The 17,323-nt window shown below is 39.2% G+C and overlaps 1 protein-coding gene and 1 long non-coding RNA gene across 5 annotated transcripts in view; both read right to left on the bottom strand.

Annotated features, from left to right (window-relative positions):
* hsd17b12a (hydroxysteroid (17-beta) dehydrogenase 12a) overlaps positions 1-4,186 on the bottom strand; it is a 50,073-nt gene extending 45,887 nt beyond the window's left edge. The window contains exon 1 of the mRNA XM_088611204.1: positions 3,862-4,186. Coding sequence (XP_088467330.1) covers positions 3,862-4,036 — 175 coding nt within the window. The 5' untranslated portion in view covers positions 4,037-4,186. The remainder of the gene's footprint in view (positions 1-3,861) is intronic.
* An 889-nt stretch (positions 4,187-5,075) lies between these two features.
* Positions 5,076-17,323, bottom strand: part of LOC148645427 (uncharacterized) — a 61,388-nt gene continuing 49,140 nt past the window's right edge. Inside the window, exons 5-9 of one of the 4 annotated variants that reach the window (XR_015928077.1) lie at positions 15,274-15,355; positions 11,926-12,007; positions 9,648-9,720; positions 8,124-8,176; positions 5,076-5,509 (exon numbers count right to left, since the gene is read on the bottom strand). This is a non-coding gene — a long non-coding RNA (uncharacterized LOC148645427). The remainder of the gene's footprint in view (positions 5,510-8,123; positions 8,177-9,647; positions 9,721-11,925; positions 12,008-15,273; positions 15,356-17,323) is intronic. The other 3 variants (XR_015928078.1, XR_015928075.1, XR_015928076.1) reach the window with 3 other exon arrangements.

The raw sequence follows: 17,323 nt of genomic DNA, 5'->3' as shown, positions 1-17,323 counted from the left end.
CGTCCGGCAGCGCTCGTATTTGCCTCACATGCCCACAGCAAGCTGGTGGGGGGGGAGGAAGTTACCCACAGGGCTGTGGGTTGAGGGAACGGGCTACCCAGCCATGCTGTTCAAGCCTGTCCCGGTTTCCTCAAGCAACGCCTGCATGAGACACTCAGATCAATTCACTGCCAACTACCAAACCGGCCAGAGGGGCTGTAGGGCCTCCTCTCATTCCTAACCTTCACGGTCCCAGGCGCTGGGGACACGCCCACCCGGCAGAACCACTGCTTTAGCAGCACCCTCACACAGCTGTTCGAGCGAGGCTTGAGCAAAGAGGCGCACTCCGACTGCACGCGCATGCAGGGAGGCAGACTGCCCTTTCCCTCTCCACGCTCACGTTCGCGTGAAAAATCACAAGCTGTTTCCAACCCCAGGACCAAGACCATCTTGAAGCTTGCAAAAACAAAATCTTGAAAACAAAAATGTTAAATTTTGGAACAAACCAGTTTCAAAATTGATCACGGGCCTACAATCCAGATCCAGACTACACCCGCGTCTAGGCCAAAAACCACAGGACAATCGCTCTGAAGAGCGTGCCCACATTCAGCAATGCTCACAGGACAGTAGCCATTGCCACGAGGTTGAACTCCCATTTATAGCTCCTTTCCCATGATGCTATGAATTTTTCCGTTTCTCAACATCTGTGCCCAATAGCAGAGTTTTGTTTTTTCCGCCCCTTTAGGGACTTTTCCGATTTGTGAACGTCTTCAGGCACAGGGAGAGAAAGAGAAGAGATAAAAGGTCTACTGACTTTACTCAAACACTGAAAGCTGTTATGATTAAATAAAAAGATACTGTTGCAGTTTGAACATGTTAAGGACTACAAAACACATGGGAAAATTAAGGCATGAACGCTTCAGGATTACTACTGGAAATGCCACAAAAAATATGAAAACAGACTTAAATTTAGTTCTTGAATTAAACTACAGTAAAACAGTTTAGTGTTTAGTGTTCTTCTAGAGTCTTGCTTGCTTGTTAATCCTGCATTTGCTCAGTGAGGGACTGGTAACTCCCTGGAGAACAGAGGCTCTCTGCAGGCTCTTTCAAACTCAAAGTTGAATTTCAGACAGAACCTGCTTACAACTGAAGTAATTAAGAGCTGAATTAAAGGAATGAGGACATTTCACAATCTTCAAAGACTGGAAACACCTACTCTCGATAGCAGAGACTAAGAATGTGAGAAAGAACAGGCTTGGTAGAGAGCTCTTGGGGCCTAATGAAAACTCCTAGGCCAAGCTGGCTGCCTTTGAAAGATATTGCTCTATTTTAGGAGGTTTTAAAAAAAGTCAACAAATAATCAGTTATCCTTCCATAAGGATATTCCATGCAATACCATACAATATTCCTGTTTGTTGCACTTCATAACCCATTTACCTGTTAAAAAAAAAACTAGGATTTTTATTTCCGCGAGATATCAGTTGAGAAGCACTCTGTACCCTCACGCGAGTGTTACATCATGAAAGCGACTGCAATGAAGACTACGGTGTTCCAGGGGAGCAGGGTTCAGCGTCGGGGTCTCGGCCACAACTAGCACTCACTGGGCACTGGTCTCCTGGAGATCAGTGAACTCTAACCAGACTCCCGATTACGAAATGCATGATCGAAGGCACTGCCATAGCAAACTGCCAAAGGAAGTATAAAGCCACTGAGCTTTTCCCCTCATCAATCCTACATTCCCATTGCCTCTGACAACTGCTTCAGTCAATGGACAGTGACGGGCAGAACTATCAGCTTCATTTCATGCTTGGGGCGCTACCTTGGTACCAAAGCTGCTCGTTTTACTGCAGAGCCCTGAAGAGATCAACAGGCCCACATGACAACGTCCCTCGTCATCAACGCTGCATACTGGCATACAACTGCATATACAGTATAGGCACAGTAAACAGAAAGGTGGGCTAGAGGATTTAACAGGACGAGCATCAGGGCTTTGTCCTTTCTCCAGATTCAAGAACTATTTCTTAAGAGGGGCATTCCTAAGCTGGAAAAGCCGGCAGCGGCGACCTGTGTCCATATCCTTGAACGGTTCTTCTCGAGATGAGTTCCCGCATTCCTGCCATAGTTCGCACAGATGCCACTTTGTCCCATCGGGTTCCTCTCCGCTTGCCCAAGCCAGAGGGACCTGCGCTGCAGGAACTTCAGGTCCTCCCGGAGCGCGACGGCCACACCTGCCCCCCGCTGCAGCAGAGGCCCCTTCCAGAGGGCGGCTCCCTGCACGCTCGTGACATCATCCTCGACGACTTACGGCAAGATCCGTTTTCCTTCTTATAAGGCACGATAAGTTTTTTTTAAACCTGGAATTAACTTAAGGATGACACTCAAATCTTTTTTTTTTTTTGTAATGTTATGCTGATTCCAAAACTAAATTCTGTTTCCATCTTGCCTCAGACGCTGCGATTTCTCTGCAGTACAGGTTTGCAATGCAGAATTATCAACTGATTCCAAAAACCAAACAGCCCAGTTGAGCCAGGACAGGCACAACAAGCTGGAGCAGGATGACAAATCACACTGCGAGCCAAGCCCATTACAAAACGCAGTACACCAGCCGATTGTAAGTGGCTTTGAACACACTGAAGTCTCAGGGCAGCCTGGTGGGCTCTTCTTGTACTTTGTTTGAATGTGGAGAAGAAATGATTGGGCGGTTTCATACTGTTCTTTCCTAACAAATAGCAGTGCCGCATTAGAAATGAAATCTTTCTAGAAACAAAAGAGACCACAGGGAGGGACTCAAAGTTTTAGGAGCAAAGCCGCTTGCAAGAATGCAGCTCCAGAGGTCTGAGATTGGTCGCGCCTGCCTTGTCAGACCTTATACACTTCACAGGCCTCTGCATGACCCCCCCCAGGAGATACCAGGAACATGAAAGCAGTTTCAGGTGAATGTCCCTTAACCTCTTTCTAAGGCTGACACTCAAGACAAAACACACCCTTCACGTCACTTCCCTCCCCCCCAATATTGAGCAAGCACGCTGCTGGGGAGCTTCCTGAGCAGTGAATCAGAGGTGCGCTTGAAAGGGATGAACTCCTTGGCCTGGATTTGCGTCACGCATTCCTTCAGCGAGAAGGACGCGGAGGGTCCCGGGGTTTGGCGCGCTGTACACGGGCCCCCAGCAGCTCCCACACCGCAGGGGCTGGCTGGCGACCCCCGGCACCACCTAACCTGCCTTCCAAGCACTGAGCACACGGGCGTTTCAGACGGATCACCGTCCACCCCCTGCGAAGACAACTCAGCTTACTATCCAACTTCGTCTAACTTCACTCTCGTCCGCCACGAACCCATGCTGGACCGTCCTCTTTCGGCTTCTGACGTGCAGTTCACACGGTATACTTGCCAGCGGCTCTCAACACCGCGGAAAACAGTCAGTGGCCACCAGCACCCACCCCCCCCGAGCACATGCGTTTCAGCGGCGAAGTCCGCCGTGCCGGACGAGAGCTGAACAGCGGCGTCGGCACCGCATCAGCCGAGGCACACAGGTCACCGGCCCGGGCCGCAGAGGAGCCCCCGCCCTCGGCCGGCTGCGCGTCCACGCACAGCCCGGAGCGCGCCCGACTCGCCGTTGAGACCATCACCTCTGACCCAGTGCCTTGCGCGCCGGGGCGGCTGCTGCTGCTGTAATGAGCTGGCACCGGATTTCAAAAGCCCCGGAACCAGCGGCACTCCCCCCGGCGCGTCGGTGTCCAACACCCTTCACCGGCAGGGACAGAAGCCGACTCGGTGCGCCCACAGCCGCTGCTGCGCAACACAGCGGCACGCTTCTACCTGTTTCTCTACACGCGGGCAGGGGGGTTGAACGGGGGGGGGGTCCCGCGAAGGAAGGCGCTCACCTGCCCATTTCCCGAGCCGAGGCCCCACCTGCTGTCCGTTGCCCACCACCCACACACGGAACCCGGCGAGCAACCGGCAGGCGAGCCGCAGAGACACCCAGGCCGCGGTCAGCGCCCCGACCCAGTACAGGGGCGCCTCGGACAGGCGCAGGAAGGCTTCCAGCGAGGACTGCATGGCGGCGGCTCTGGGGTCCACTACCGTGCCGGAGGGATTCAGACTGGGGAACGTGGAGCAGGAAGAAAAACCGCGGCCAGACCCAGCGAAGCGCAGGTTGCAGTACCTACACACACACTCTCTCTCTCCACCGTCTAGCAGAAGCGACAAGGCTACGCCCCCTCCTACTCCTATACTTCGGGCCCGCCCACCTCCGCTTATGATTGGACGAGCCGCACGTCCGTCAAGGAAATCCGCCCGGACATTGCTCGACTCAACTGTCAATTTCCGAAAGGACGCGCTCATTCATACGGTTCTCTTTCAAGAGCGGGGAAGGGGAGGGAGCAGGGCTGCGCTGGGGCGGCCGGTGATTGGATGACAATGACAGCAGCCTGCGCCGCAGCCCCGCGATTGGCCGCGCTCCCCCCCCCAGCCGTTCTAGAGCGCAGGACTGAGCCTTCGAACCCACGCGCTGTGCTGCTCTGCCCACGCCACTTTATGAATGGGGAGCTGTCATTAATGGAACGCTGATATGATTGGTCCCCGGAAAGTCCACTCTATCCCCGCCCCCTTGCGCGCCTTTTCAAAGAGATTACAGGCTCGCAGACACGCCAATCATTAACGACCGAGGTGCCACCGCCAACCAGTGTGATCTGTGGAGATCAGGCACTCTCTTTGTCCCGCCCACAGAAGTGAGTTTCACCCATGGACAATATATCCTTCTGTTTCATGGTTTGCACTGTGTGTTTTTGTTGCTAAACCTCACATTTCGACACAGATGGAAGGGCTTGCGGTTTCTGTTGCGAAACCTTACCGTGTCGCTCCTTTAAAGCATTCCTTTCCTGTCAGCGGGTGTAGCTGCGTCTTCTGAAAAAAAAAAGGCTGGAAAAAGACTATAATTCCCATAAAGCAGAGCCAAATCGCCTGATTGGTGCCGTCTCTCTCAAACTCTCGCGAAAACAGCAACACGTTTCAAAGGCGGAAGCATCGTAGTTACATAAACAGCATTCAGAGAATATGGAATAAATAGTGTTGTATGTATTAAAAAGCAAACAAATCTATGATTTCGGTTTATTGGCGCTTGTTAAGAACTGCAAGGTGTCTGAGAATTTTGTCTGAGTGCAAGCTGTATACAGTACCAACGCCATTAACCCATTCCTGACCGAGCAAGCTGACCAGAGTGTGCATGGAATTAAAACACAAAATATTGGCAAACCACAAGTCATTTTAAAACCAGAACACAATGGAGCCGTTTATTCTTGATAGCTGAGTTTAAAAAACAACTTTGTCAAAGAAATGTTCACATATTTTCTTGTTTCAATACAAACAAACATGACAGATCCAGAACACACGAGGATGCTGCTTTCTGTCAAAAGACAGACGGATAATTTATACATCATATTAAAACAAACATCAGTCTTGAGAGCTTGATCTTGGAACAATTATGCCTGTTAGCGTGAAGATCCTTCCCTCGACTGTAACAATTCATCAGAGCTGAAAAATAACTTTATTTAAGGAACTTTACTTTTACCCCCAACATACTTCATCTGGAATATATGATGTACGTTTTTTTTTTAAAAAACAACAACAACAACAACAAGAAGTAAGATGCCCTAGCTGAATCGATGTCAGAGTATTACAGTATGATTTAATTTTAATATGTCATCAAGATCACAGAAAAGGTCCAGAACTTAATTCAATACTAAATTAAAGCCTTCAGATTGTATACCACGTTTTTCCAAAATATCCGAGTTAAAAATATGCAATGTACTGTATATGCACTACATATATACACAGAGAGACACACACACACTCGAACACACTCACACAGCACCGCACACGTTTCCTCACTGCTCTGATTCACGAGGAACACACCTAATTTTACAGCCTGTCTAATGCAGAAAAAAGGCAATATGTTAAAAACATAACTGTACAGTGTATTGTGTAATCCTCTTAAAAAGCAAAATGCATGTTTTTAGGATGTTGTGAGTAAATATTTATTGCAAGATAGGTTTTAGTATTCATACATAAGCTATTCGTTTTTCTGCCTAGATGGTTACATTCTCACACAGGGATAATTGAAGAACACTGCATTAAGAATTAAGATTTCACAAATACAATAATAGCAAAATATTGGTCAAATATATTTTTCAGTTTCTTACACCTGCATTCTTTTAGCATTTCATAACTGTATTGTAAAGCACAAATATAATTTTGCACAATGCATTTGTATATTAAAATAGTAGAAAAGGATATCTAGTATTAATAAAGGTTAAATTAAACCTAACATTGTAAAAACGACATTTTACCTCTTTTTATGTAATGCCTCGAGCAATGCTTAGTACAATTCTATGTTGTTCAAATGCTTAATGTTTAATCAAACAGTTGCATAATTTTACTTTTTAAATAAACTTCTTCACTTCACTTTTATATTCATTTACAATTGTATTTTAATATAGAACATCGCAATTCGCTATTAATTTTGAGAAGCATGGCAGTAAACGCTTTTTCAGGAACCAACATTTGTCTTTTTTTTTAGAATTCATGAAAAATAATCCAAATGCACAAACAACACATTCACCCTTTTGCAAAAAAATACATTTCTTTCACAGTTTTACAGAATAGGTATGAGACTTATTACACGTAAAGAACTCCCAAAGTAACGTTTTTTCAATAAAACATTCTGCGTTCAAAATTGCAAAAGCCTGTTAGCACTGAACATTTTGAGCTACTCCTCCAACATACTAGAGACAATAAAATTCAGTTTTATGCAAGACCTAATAAAGCCTTAGAGGAACAAATTTAAAAATGAAAGGCAAAACTATGCATATAATCAAAATATATAGATTTTTTTTTTAAAGTCGGCGCATGTTACAGCATGTCAGACTTTTGATTTCAATGTTTTTTCGCCATCCATTCCACAACAGGCCAGAAGACCCCACAGATCGACATTTCTAAATTCAGACGGTGGATTCCAACGTAAATGATCCATTTTTTAAATCCACGTCACTATTAGTATTGATGCATTGATGTTGCTCTGTGACGCTCCGTCCTGTAGTCGGATCAGCACTCACACACACTGGAAAGCGAATTCATTATGTTTCACTTTTTCTGGGATACAAGTTCTTCCAACACGAAAAGCAAAACAGCCCAAAGTTGTGGATATGACTTGGCGTCAACCTCTGACGTTTATTCGAGTGTCTTCAGTGCGTGCAATTATATGATCCGGGTTTGATTAGTAAGACAGCCCTCTCACAGTTATTACAAATAGTATATTGTATAATAGAATTGAATAAAGCATTACTGAAACCCGAACAAAATTCTGGTAAAAAACTTATCTTTATGTGCGCACTATTTAGTAAGCTTTTTCTTATATAGTTTGACAGACCACCTTCTGCAGTGTGTGGTTTTAACTACATTCATTACAGCCCATCTTTATTCTACTTTCTTATTTCTCGTCTGTAAGCAATACGACATTTTTTTCCTTTAATTAAAATGTCTGCATAATAAAGTCAAACCAAACTGTATTATTTGTCTACGCTTAAACAATATATTTTTCAAATAAATTTTTTACCCTCTTCAATCTCTTTCCTTTTCTATTAAAAAATCTTTTAAAACAGCAACTTTTATTTGAAGAATCCAGGCAAGTTACACATTCTGAGGCGATTTTAAAGCAGGCGGATACGTTCAAATTTTAAAAATGACAGCCAATGTTTGTCTGAAACAAATTAATTCAACAGTTATTTTAACTGTAAACAGAGTCTTAAAAATGTAGCTACTGTACCTTAGCTGACACATATTTTTCTTAATTTGTCGGCCTGCTTTACAGACTGTAAGGTTGTTGTCGTAAGAGACGGTCTTTTTTTAGAATTGTGTTGTTGAGAGAAAATAATTCTATTTTAGGAGTTGTTCTTTCATTCAAGCCTGTCAATTCAGTAATTTAATGTTTTTGTAAAGTCTTTGTAAAAATATTATATTGAGGAAATACTGTATATAATATCGCTACCTGATTCAGGTAAGTTGAAGAAACAGACTAGGGAGCTAAGAAGCAATTAAACTGTTTTGTAATGTTAAACCCTTTGAAATAAATCTGTAAAAATAAAATTACCTGACAGTCAGATATCACCTTCCAATAAGGACTGCATCGCTGGAAAGTTTTCTCTGAAAGGAAAGTATAACGTATTGGTAATAGGACAATTTTCAAAAACATTACAATTATAAGGCAAAATATCACATTTTAATTTAAGATCTGATTTTTTAAATGTATATATTATACAGTATAGTAATTTTTACGTAAGGTCATTTTTAAAGGGTTATGTTTCTACAGCGTTTATTGCATACATTAAACACAGTACCAGTTTTCGCATAAACATGAAACAGAACATTAATTGAACCCCTAATTCCCTCCCTTTTTCTTATTAATTAAAACGACAGACTTTTACTTGAGCAGAAGTATCTAAAGCTACCAGGAGACATATCTTTTCAAAAATATATATTGAATATTATTGGTAAGTAGACTGTAGATTAGTCTGTATGCAGTTCTTTTTTTTTAAATCATTCATATATTAACTAGGACAAGTCTCATTTTGAATTGTAACTTCAACAAGGTTCAGGCAAAAACCTATTGTTTTCATATTTATGGTATTTTCAAAACATAAAACAATGCACTGTCTATGGACATTATAGCTCTCCATTCAGTAAAAGTCATACAAACAAGAATGACCCATGAAAAGTTTCTAAGGGTTCAGATTGGGGTTACTTTTAAGTGGTGAAAATATCTGCCCTACTGTCCTTTCCTTATGCTGGACTTTGCCCTTGTCTTTTCTACCAGCCCTGTGATTTAATATACACGAGGGCTGGACCACTCTGGATCTGGAGAGTCCTGCTCTCTCACGTTTCACAGGTCCCCCATAAACTACACTCTTCGAAACACCAGGAGCAAGTTCATTTTGACCACTGAAAGAGGTTATTTGTTCAATGAAGCAGTTTGGGGGATCCAGCTTTGGTTTCAAGGACCAGAGCTGGCCATTTCCGACTTACATGAAACCAATTAATTTATTAAGCAGAACAAAACCCATGTGTTCCAAGTCTTTACAAACTGCTCATCTGATCAGACGTGCCGCTTAGCAACTGTGCTGGGCCAGGGATCAACCCCTTATGGTACAGTATATGACAACATACTTACTGTATGTACTGTAAATGCACACATAATAATACACAATGTAATGCACTAAGTGAAATCTTCCATGTTTCACTTCATGCATTTGTCTATCACGTGGCTAACCCTCTATATCAACTGCATGCTTTTCTTTCATTAACTACAGCCCGAACTTGGAGGCCGGAAAATATACAGCACCCCTTACAAAATTCATGTCATGTCAGGTAATTCAGCTGCAGACTAAATCTGAACAACAGGGATCCCATTAATAAAATAAAAAGGAGATGCCATGTCTCATATGCCTACATTAAAATGCTCTCATGCTAAAATCTTTTACTGCATGCTTAAATTATGTTACCCCTTGAATGTATTCTTCAAAATCAACAAAATAAGAAAATAATTACATACAGTACAGTATACTGAAAGACATGTAAACTGCGTTTGCATAGTTTTTGCTGAAGAATAGTTCTAAACCTTCTGCAGCTTCTTTCTCTCTCTGTGCCTCTCACTGCAGTTCATAGCAGTCCTAGGCCCTCCTGCACAAACACTGATGCAAAGAAATAAGAAATTAGTGTTAGAAGCCCTAGCACCTCCTACATGAAAAGCACCCAGAAACAAGCACTGAGACCCCTCCATCAATGAGCATTTTACACGTGGCTGTGCAGAGCTGGTTCTGCTAACTAGCTGTACACAATTTGCTGGACTTCTCAGCCTCCACTTTTCACTCTCCTTCCGTGACTCTTGTTTTAAACTTATATAACATGCCCGTTAATTTCTCTGGGTTCCATTCTGCTCGTTTCATCTCAATGTTTTGCAGAACTTGTGTAACATGTCTGTTTAAACATGTACAGTACCAACACCACAGGCAGGGCCCCAGAATAGATCCAGCATATGAATATCCCAAATGCTACATGACTGGATAGAAGCTACTACCAGCATCAAAGTTACAAATAATAACCTGACACTAATTTTAATGGTCCCTAGTGTTTAAGTGGTTAAAAGTTACTTTTGAAGTAGGAGAGCTGTAGAGAAACAGTTATAATATCTATTTTCCTTTATAAAATCATCCCAACAACACTGAAGGTTGTTTTTTTGAGATTTTTTTCCCTGCAATTAAAAAAAAGTGTTTTAAGCAAATTAATTCTGTCTGCTAAAAGAATACTATATATAAAAGAGCAACTATTATCCTCAGTAACGTTTTTTTCTTATAACTTAAAATAAAAATAGAGACTGATATATATAGTTGTAAGATCAATATATCTGACATCAGTACCATCCAATTTTTTATTAGAACAAAAATGTTATATTGTAATGGGTTCAAAATCACATACACTAAGTACAGTATCAGCATTCTCTATAATCCTGACATCTTTTCTCCAAATAAATGTGCAGAAAACAAAAATAAACCATTTTAATTTGAAGAAGAAGCATGCCATCTACTCCAAGTGTCTCTGTGAAGAACTATGAAGGTTTTGTTTGAATTAACTAAAATAATTACTGTACTTCATATTGTTTTTCTTAATACTTTTATGTTAGTTTTATTTTAAACTTTAATTTTCCACTACTGCACATACATTTTGCACTTTGTAAATATTGCTGTAAATGTCAGTAATTGTTTTGAATGGACACCATCTGGTTAAGACCACAGCTATATAAACAACTAAATTATCTAAATATTAATAATAACATCTACACAAAGCAACTGAACAGTCTTCACAAAAACCCAGAAACATAGTGAAAACTACACACCCTCTGGATATTCTGTCTGCATGTTGTTAATGGAAAATTTAAGACTATAGAGTTTTATGACTGCTTTTCTGGTTGTTACTTATTACAGTGGTACCTGTGAACTTGAACTCTGTCTGAAAGCATTGTGGAAAGTCTGCATTACCTAATACGGAACAACGTTTCTAAATGTAGGTCTTTTTATGATGAATCACTACAGAGATGGCATGCTAAATATGCAAAACAATCTTATATCTTTGACAGAAGATTATCATTTTTGAATTTATTTGATGTTCACCAAAGTTTTACTGTAATCAACACAATTTTGGTACCTTATAGTGAACTCCTGGCAATACGAATTATAAAGATATTTTGTGTCTTTTTTAAAACACATTCAGTTGTTCAATAACAAGCTTGTCTATAAGTCATTTAATATTGTAAAGTCTTTTTAAAAGAAGAGAAGATGTGTTATCAGTTACCCAACATACTGAGCAAACCCAAAGGTTTGTGTTATAGGGTATATTCTTACCTTTCCCTAATGGCAAAGTTATTCTGTTTCTTTTCTTAGTCACTTTACCAAATAGTCTTTACAGATGTATAATTCACCGGGCATTTACTTTGGTATGTCTTCAGTATTTGCTTATCATTAGGAAATTGGGGCAAATTATTTCATATGAAATGTTATTATTTTCTCATTGGAATCATGATAAAAAGGGCATTTTGCCTAAAATGTCAAATATCTTTTTTTATGTAAAAACTTTAACTTCTAGAAGAAAAGTGACTTGACTTAATTTGTCAAATTATAAAGACCTTTCACAAAAAGAGAAAATACTATTTTGAACCCTGTTTCATCTACCATACAATACTTGAAGTGGAGTATTGAAGACCATATTGAAGATCATAATTACATTATATATTATTTTAACCAGAATGACAATATCAGCACTGACATATAATCACATATAGTTGTCAGATGTTTAGCATGGCCTGTTGTCTGAAACGTGAAGAATTCCCCCTTGCTATTTACCTGATGCTGGCATCTGGGTTTATTTCACCAGAGAGTGTCATGTTTTTGTCTTTTCAACCCCTGACTGGGCCACATACATCTCCTGCAAACAAAACGAAATCAAAGACCAGAAAAAATTACTCCTTCATTTAAGAAAGTACAAAAATTCAGCTTAAACACTTTAAGTTTTACAGATTTTTTCTAAACACTAAATGAGCTCAAAAAGATTACTTTTTGTACTTGTATTAACGTATATTGAAGTGTATTGAAATTCTACATTCTAGGGTGTTATTGAATAACCATATGATTGAAATTCTTAATTCAGTGCATTATAAGTGTCATATCAATATTGTCAATATCAGATCAATAGCTGATAGCCTAAATGCAAATTGGTTGTCTTTCCTAGTATTTAAAGACTTGAACTTGATAGCTTGTTACATCACTCGTGATATGCTACTCCAGTGCTGTGCAGTGACTAGGATCTATTGTAGCCTGCTGTCATACAGCGCCTCTGTTGTCATACAACACTTTCATATACTCACGATGTGGTGGTCACGACCAAAATATGCTGCAGTGTAAAACAAACACAGACTGATAGCTGACGGCTCTTATGATTTTTATTGTTAAAGTATTCGAAATTTGGTCCAAACATTTTTTCATAACTGTGAATGAAATACTGCAAGGGTGACAATTTAAGATACATTTTTAAAATCATAGGTATTTTTTAAGACATGAAAAAACATGACAGGCCTTCTCCTAATGGGATTTCAAACATTTTAACTCACTGTGCAAAACAATGACTATAAGGTGGGCAGAGATCATGCTGCTCCAATAGTTACAGTAGTATTTTAAGACACTGTAAAATTGCGTGTTCATTTTGCACTGGCTGTTTCAGTAACTGCAGGTCTTTCTCAACATGAGCATGGTTTGCTTTTTCCCCATTTCTAACAATACATTGGTCTTTAATGAAGTTGGAATTGTATCACCCCTGTTTGCCATACTTCAGAATATTGGCTTAGAGGAGCCAATTTTATTCAGATTCAATTAAGGACTCTAGATCTGCAATTTGGCGTCGAGTACCATCACATGTTTTGAGATCCAGTCTTTGTTTTCATTGCTCCTGGCCCTTCTGGCTTTTTTTTCACCTTTAAAATTTTAAAGAAATGTTTTAAGGTGTAAAATCAGCAGGAGACAGCAGGGCGAGGGCAGCAGTGATTGGTACATGTGCCTGGATCTGAATTTTTCAGTTAAACACACTTTGCTACACTCCCTGTGGGCACTGCCCTGCTGTCACTGAGCCTTTGTGATGGAGCTGTGCTGTTGCAGCACAAACAGGGACAGGACTGGACTCTTCAGCCTTTGCTGCCTTCACTAAAACCACATCAGATGCATTGGTTCTGGTAGGGGGGAAAATGGCTCTTTCTATCTTAAAAACTGCAACACAGGTCCTCACCACCGGAAGACTTATCATTTCCCTTTAAACAGGAGAGAGGCTTTAAGATGCTCACATACAGTACTGTACATTTTTGTGATTTGGAATACCTTGCTCAGATTGCAGCTGTGTATCAGCACTTTCTCCTGTTCCTACCCACGTTATTCGAGGAGAATGCAACAACAAACTCCATCTGTCTTTTGGTCTACCAGTCTGTGTTTAAAAAGTTTACTCTAAGGAACCAGCTTACAGTTCTCTAGACTGATTTGACTCATCAGTTAGCGAAGGAAGTGAAAAATAAGTTTCTCTCGTTTATTAATTAATGCCCGTTTTCGTTTTCCTTCAATCCTGTCAATTCACTGGTTGAGTCACAGCTGCGCTGTGAGACTTTATTCATTCATGTTTTTTACATTTAATAAAAAATCATTTATTCACAATAAACTAAAGATTCACATGCTCCTGCAGAGGTATTTGTAGTTTTCCACAAAACTGTAGATCTGCACATATAAAAAATTGGGTAAAAGTATTTCTGATTTTTTAGTGGATTATTATATCACATAATAGAGTACTTCAAAAGAAATTTAACACGTATTGATACAGTACATCAGAAATACCCTTTAAGTACAGCTTTAAAATGCTTTATACTGAAGCAATATCTTAATAAATATACATTCTAGAAAAGGTATGCAGTTATTTTACATGAAGAGTAGTTTATCTACCTTAACAATCATTTCCTGTTGTTCATGACTGGCTAGTAAATTAAACTTGAATCCAGATGTTCTATAGTTCTACCTAATATACAGAAGGTTACTCACCCAATCCTTTGGACCATCAATAATTTGATCATTAGAGTTGTTTACAACTTAAATTTACCATTAGTCCCCTATAAATAGATTCCTCTTTATTGGCCAGCAGAGTTCCTGCCAGTCATTTTTGTTTTCGCGTTTAAAATTAGCTGTCCCTTGCTGGAGAAACTACCAGTACACTCTTTCTGACGTTATCATTAAGTAGCATATAAATGCTAAGTGTTCCGAACAACTCCTTTCTTAATTCAGTTTAGCAAAACAATAACTTGGGACACAGGACAATGTTCTGGCAATGTTATAATAGAAGCATGTTTTTTTGTTTGGTTGTTTGCCATTTAAGGAGCTTGGAGACAGAAATATCAAGAAAAGAAAACCATAATGTTACACTTTGAAGAACATTATTATGGTCTGGAGGGTTTTCATTCTTTGCCCAGCAGCCTTCTGAAATACTTTGTTGCTTAAGAAAATCACACATTTTGTCTGCTGGTTCTTGTGTATTTATCTGTTGAATTTCTTTGTATTTATATTTTCTACAATAGATCTCCTTCAAGAAGTGACAGACCGATGTTTTAAGATTAACTTAGCTCCTGAAAGACTAGACTGGGCCGAGACAGGCCTGCGGCCTCCTCTTTCTTGTTCACAATCTTTGTTCTTATGTGTTTTTATGTTTTTATGCCTTGTTGTGAAATTGGGAATAAAACGGTAAAATAAGCAATACAAATATGTTTTTAGTAATTCCCAAAGAAAAAATGCCCTATTTTATTTACTACTGTACATTAATGTCTTTTCCTATTTTTATTTTTGTATTTGAATGTCAGTATTTATGTGCATCAGCTTTTCCAGATTAATAACATTACAGCAGGGGAATCATACCTGAAGTTCTGCCCTCAATGAAGAGATTTCAAAACAATTTAGAATTGCATTAATTTCAATGCTGTCCCTGCAATAGGGATGCTTCATTAAGAATTTTAGAAAGACCTGTTGCTCATTTCCCTTTTTATAGTTTGGGAGATACAAATAAAAATCATACATGCGAACAGACAAAAAGCAATAATGTGGGGATATAGAGAGAGATTTTTGTCATTATATTTACCTATTTAATCAATAAGGAAACAAAGTTACTGAAACTACCTGCAAGATGGCAGTCTCCTTTCTCCAGACAGGTGGAGTCTGGTGTCCCCGAAGCCAGTGAGGATCTCTTCCTAACTTTCTACTGAAAAATATGTGGAGACAAGAAAAGTCAGAAATACTTTTCATTGATTTAATCTTAATAAGAAGAACATTTGCAATTTTAAGACAAATACTAATTTGTATAAAATATAAATGATACTTTGCCTGTTGCAATGAAGGATTAACACAGACTTTTAATTTCCAAAATGACACTTGTCATATTTTGACATGTTAATACACAAGTTATTGACCTGGAAAAAAACCCAAAGAAAATGGATATCAGCCATCATTGCCTTTCATCAGATTTTATACTGTCATTTTCTTTTTATCTTTAATGGGTGCTCTTTACTCTCTTCTAAAGAAAGGAGTTTAAATGACACTTTTGAATGACAAGCTTTGTAAACACCCAGCTTTGCATGGTGAACCACAGAGTAAAATGAATTGAGTTTACTTTAACACTGGCTGAAAGAAATTCCTAGCAGGTAAGGAGTAAAATGTTTTAGAAAATGTAAGATAGATGCACTATCAAAAAACTATACAATGTAATTCCAACTGTTAAAAAGGTTACCTATTTTTATACAAATTATTTTATAACTAAATTATATATATATAGTGTAAGCTTAGATGATTTGTATTCTACACATATATTATTAATAATATTATAAACAGAATTTATAATAAGATGGGACAAAATTGACAGAACTATCACAGTTTTACAAGTTGTGTGATTGTTTTCATACTTACCCGACAGGTGACCTTATATTTAAATAAGAGTACATTAGATCTCTGTACCAGTCCCACTCCTTGTCAGGGAGTTTGTCCATCACATTGAAAAAAAAAAGGTTAAGACAGATCTTCTTGGTTGTGTGGAAGAATATTTCTGCATTCAGACAAAGTCGTAGCCTTTTCCTTCTTAATTTACATTATGTTCTTCCTGACATCTAATTGCTTTAAAAAGTGGGTAAGTGCAAAGAATCCTCTGATATACCCTTTAGGAAAGGTGCAATCTGCTGGACTGTGAACTTGTTTTTGTCATTGTTATTTTACTCACTTATCTGGTCTCCAGTGTCTTGTAGTCCTAGTAAGGATCAACAGCTTCTCATGTTCCAACACACTGTCATTCTCTTTACCCAACTTCTTGAATCACAAATTCTAAAATACCATTGTCAATGTATTCATTGCAAGGAATTGATGTGCAGGATCAACAGATGATCTTGCCTCAAAATAAAAAATGGAAACCTTTCTATCAAATTTAAAGCAGATTCTTGATATGTTTAGCAGAAAAATGCCAAAATTAAAGAGACACTAAAACACAAAGAAGAATTGGAAAAAGCTTGGTGATTTTGATCAGCTTTAGTCCACTTTATGAAGATTTCCTAAGTCAGACAGTATACAAAGTATACATCCTTCTGTTTTTATTGATCATTGGCTCTATAATAAGTAAACCATTATTTTAAAAAACAAGAGCTTATTTTTTAAAAAACAGACGTGCTTGTTCATTTAGCTACATTCTACCCTAAGTGTTTTTTACCTTTATAGGACAAAAGGGAGCATTTACTGTACAAACGAACATCTTACATGCAATCTTGGTTAAAGCTCTGATTAGTAATTAACGAGCCATTTCAGAACTGATTTCAATGTTGATGAAAAGCAAAACATAACATGTACCTGGAGTGGGGCTCGTCGGCAGAGACAGACAAGAAACATGCGCTATTTAGTTCATGCACTAAAAGCCCTGAATGTGATGCAGCTCAGTACTTCATAAAAATATGTTAGAAGTAAATTGTTTAAAAGATAGAATTAAAAAAGCATGTGATAGCGCATACAGTATCTCCAAAATGACAAAAAGCTAAATTTCTGAATATCCACTGTTGCTTTGTTAAGTCTTCTCAATACAGTATTATTATAGTGAATTACATATATAGCAGTACAGTATATATCAGACTTTCTTGATAAATGTGTACCAAACAGCCCACTCTATGTGAAAATTAACACTGTGTTATAAACAGAA

The sequence above is a fragment of the Lepisosteus platostomus genome, chromosome 18 (assembly GCF_059453375.1).
Source record: "Lepisosteus platostomus isolate fLepPlt1 chromosome 18, fLepPlt1.hap1, whole genome shotgun sequence".
Taxonomy (NCBI): Eukaryota; Metazoa; Chordata; class Actinopteri; order Semionotiformes; family Lepisosteidae; genus Lepisosteus; species Lepisosteus platostomus.
This window is presented reverse-complemented; position numbering and strand designations above follow the sequence as displayed.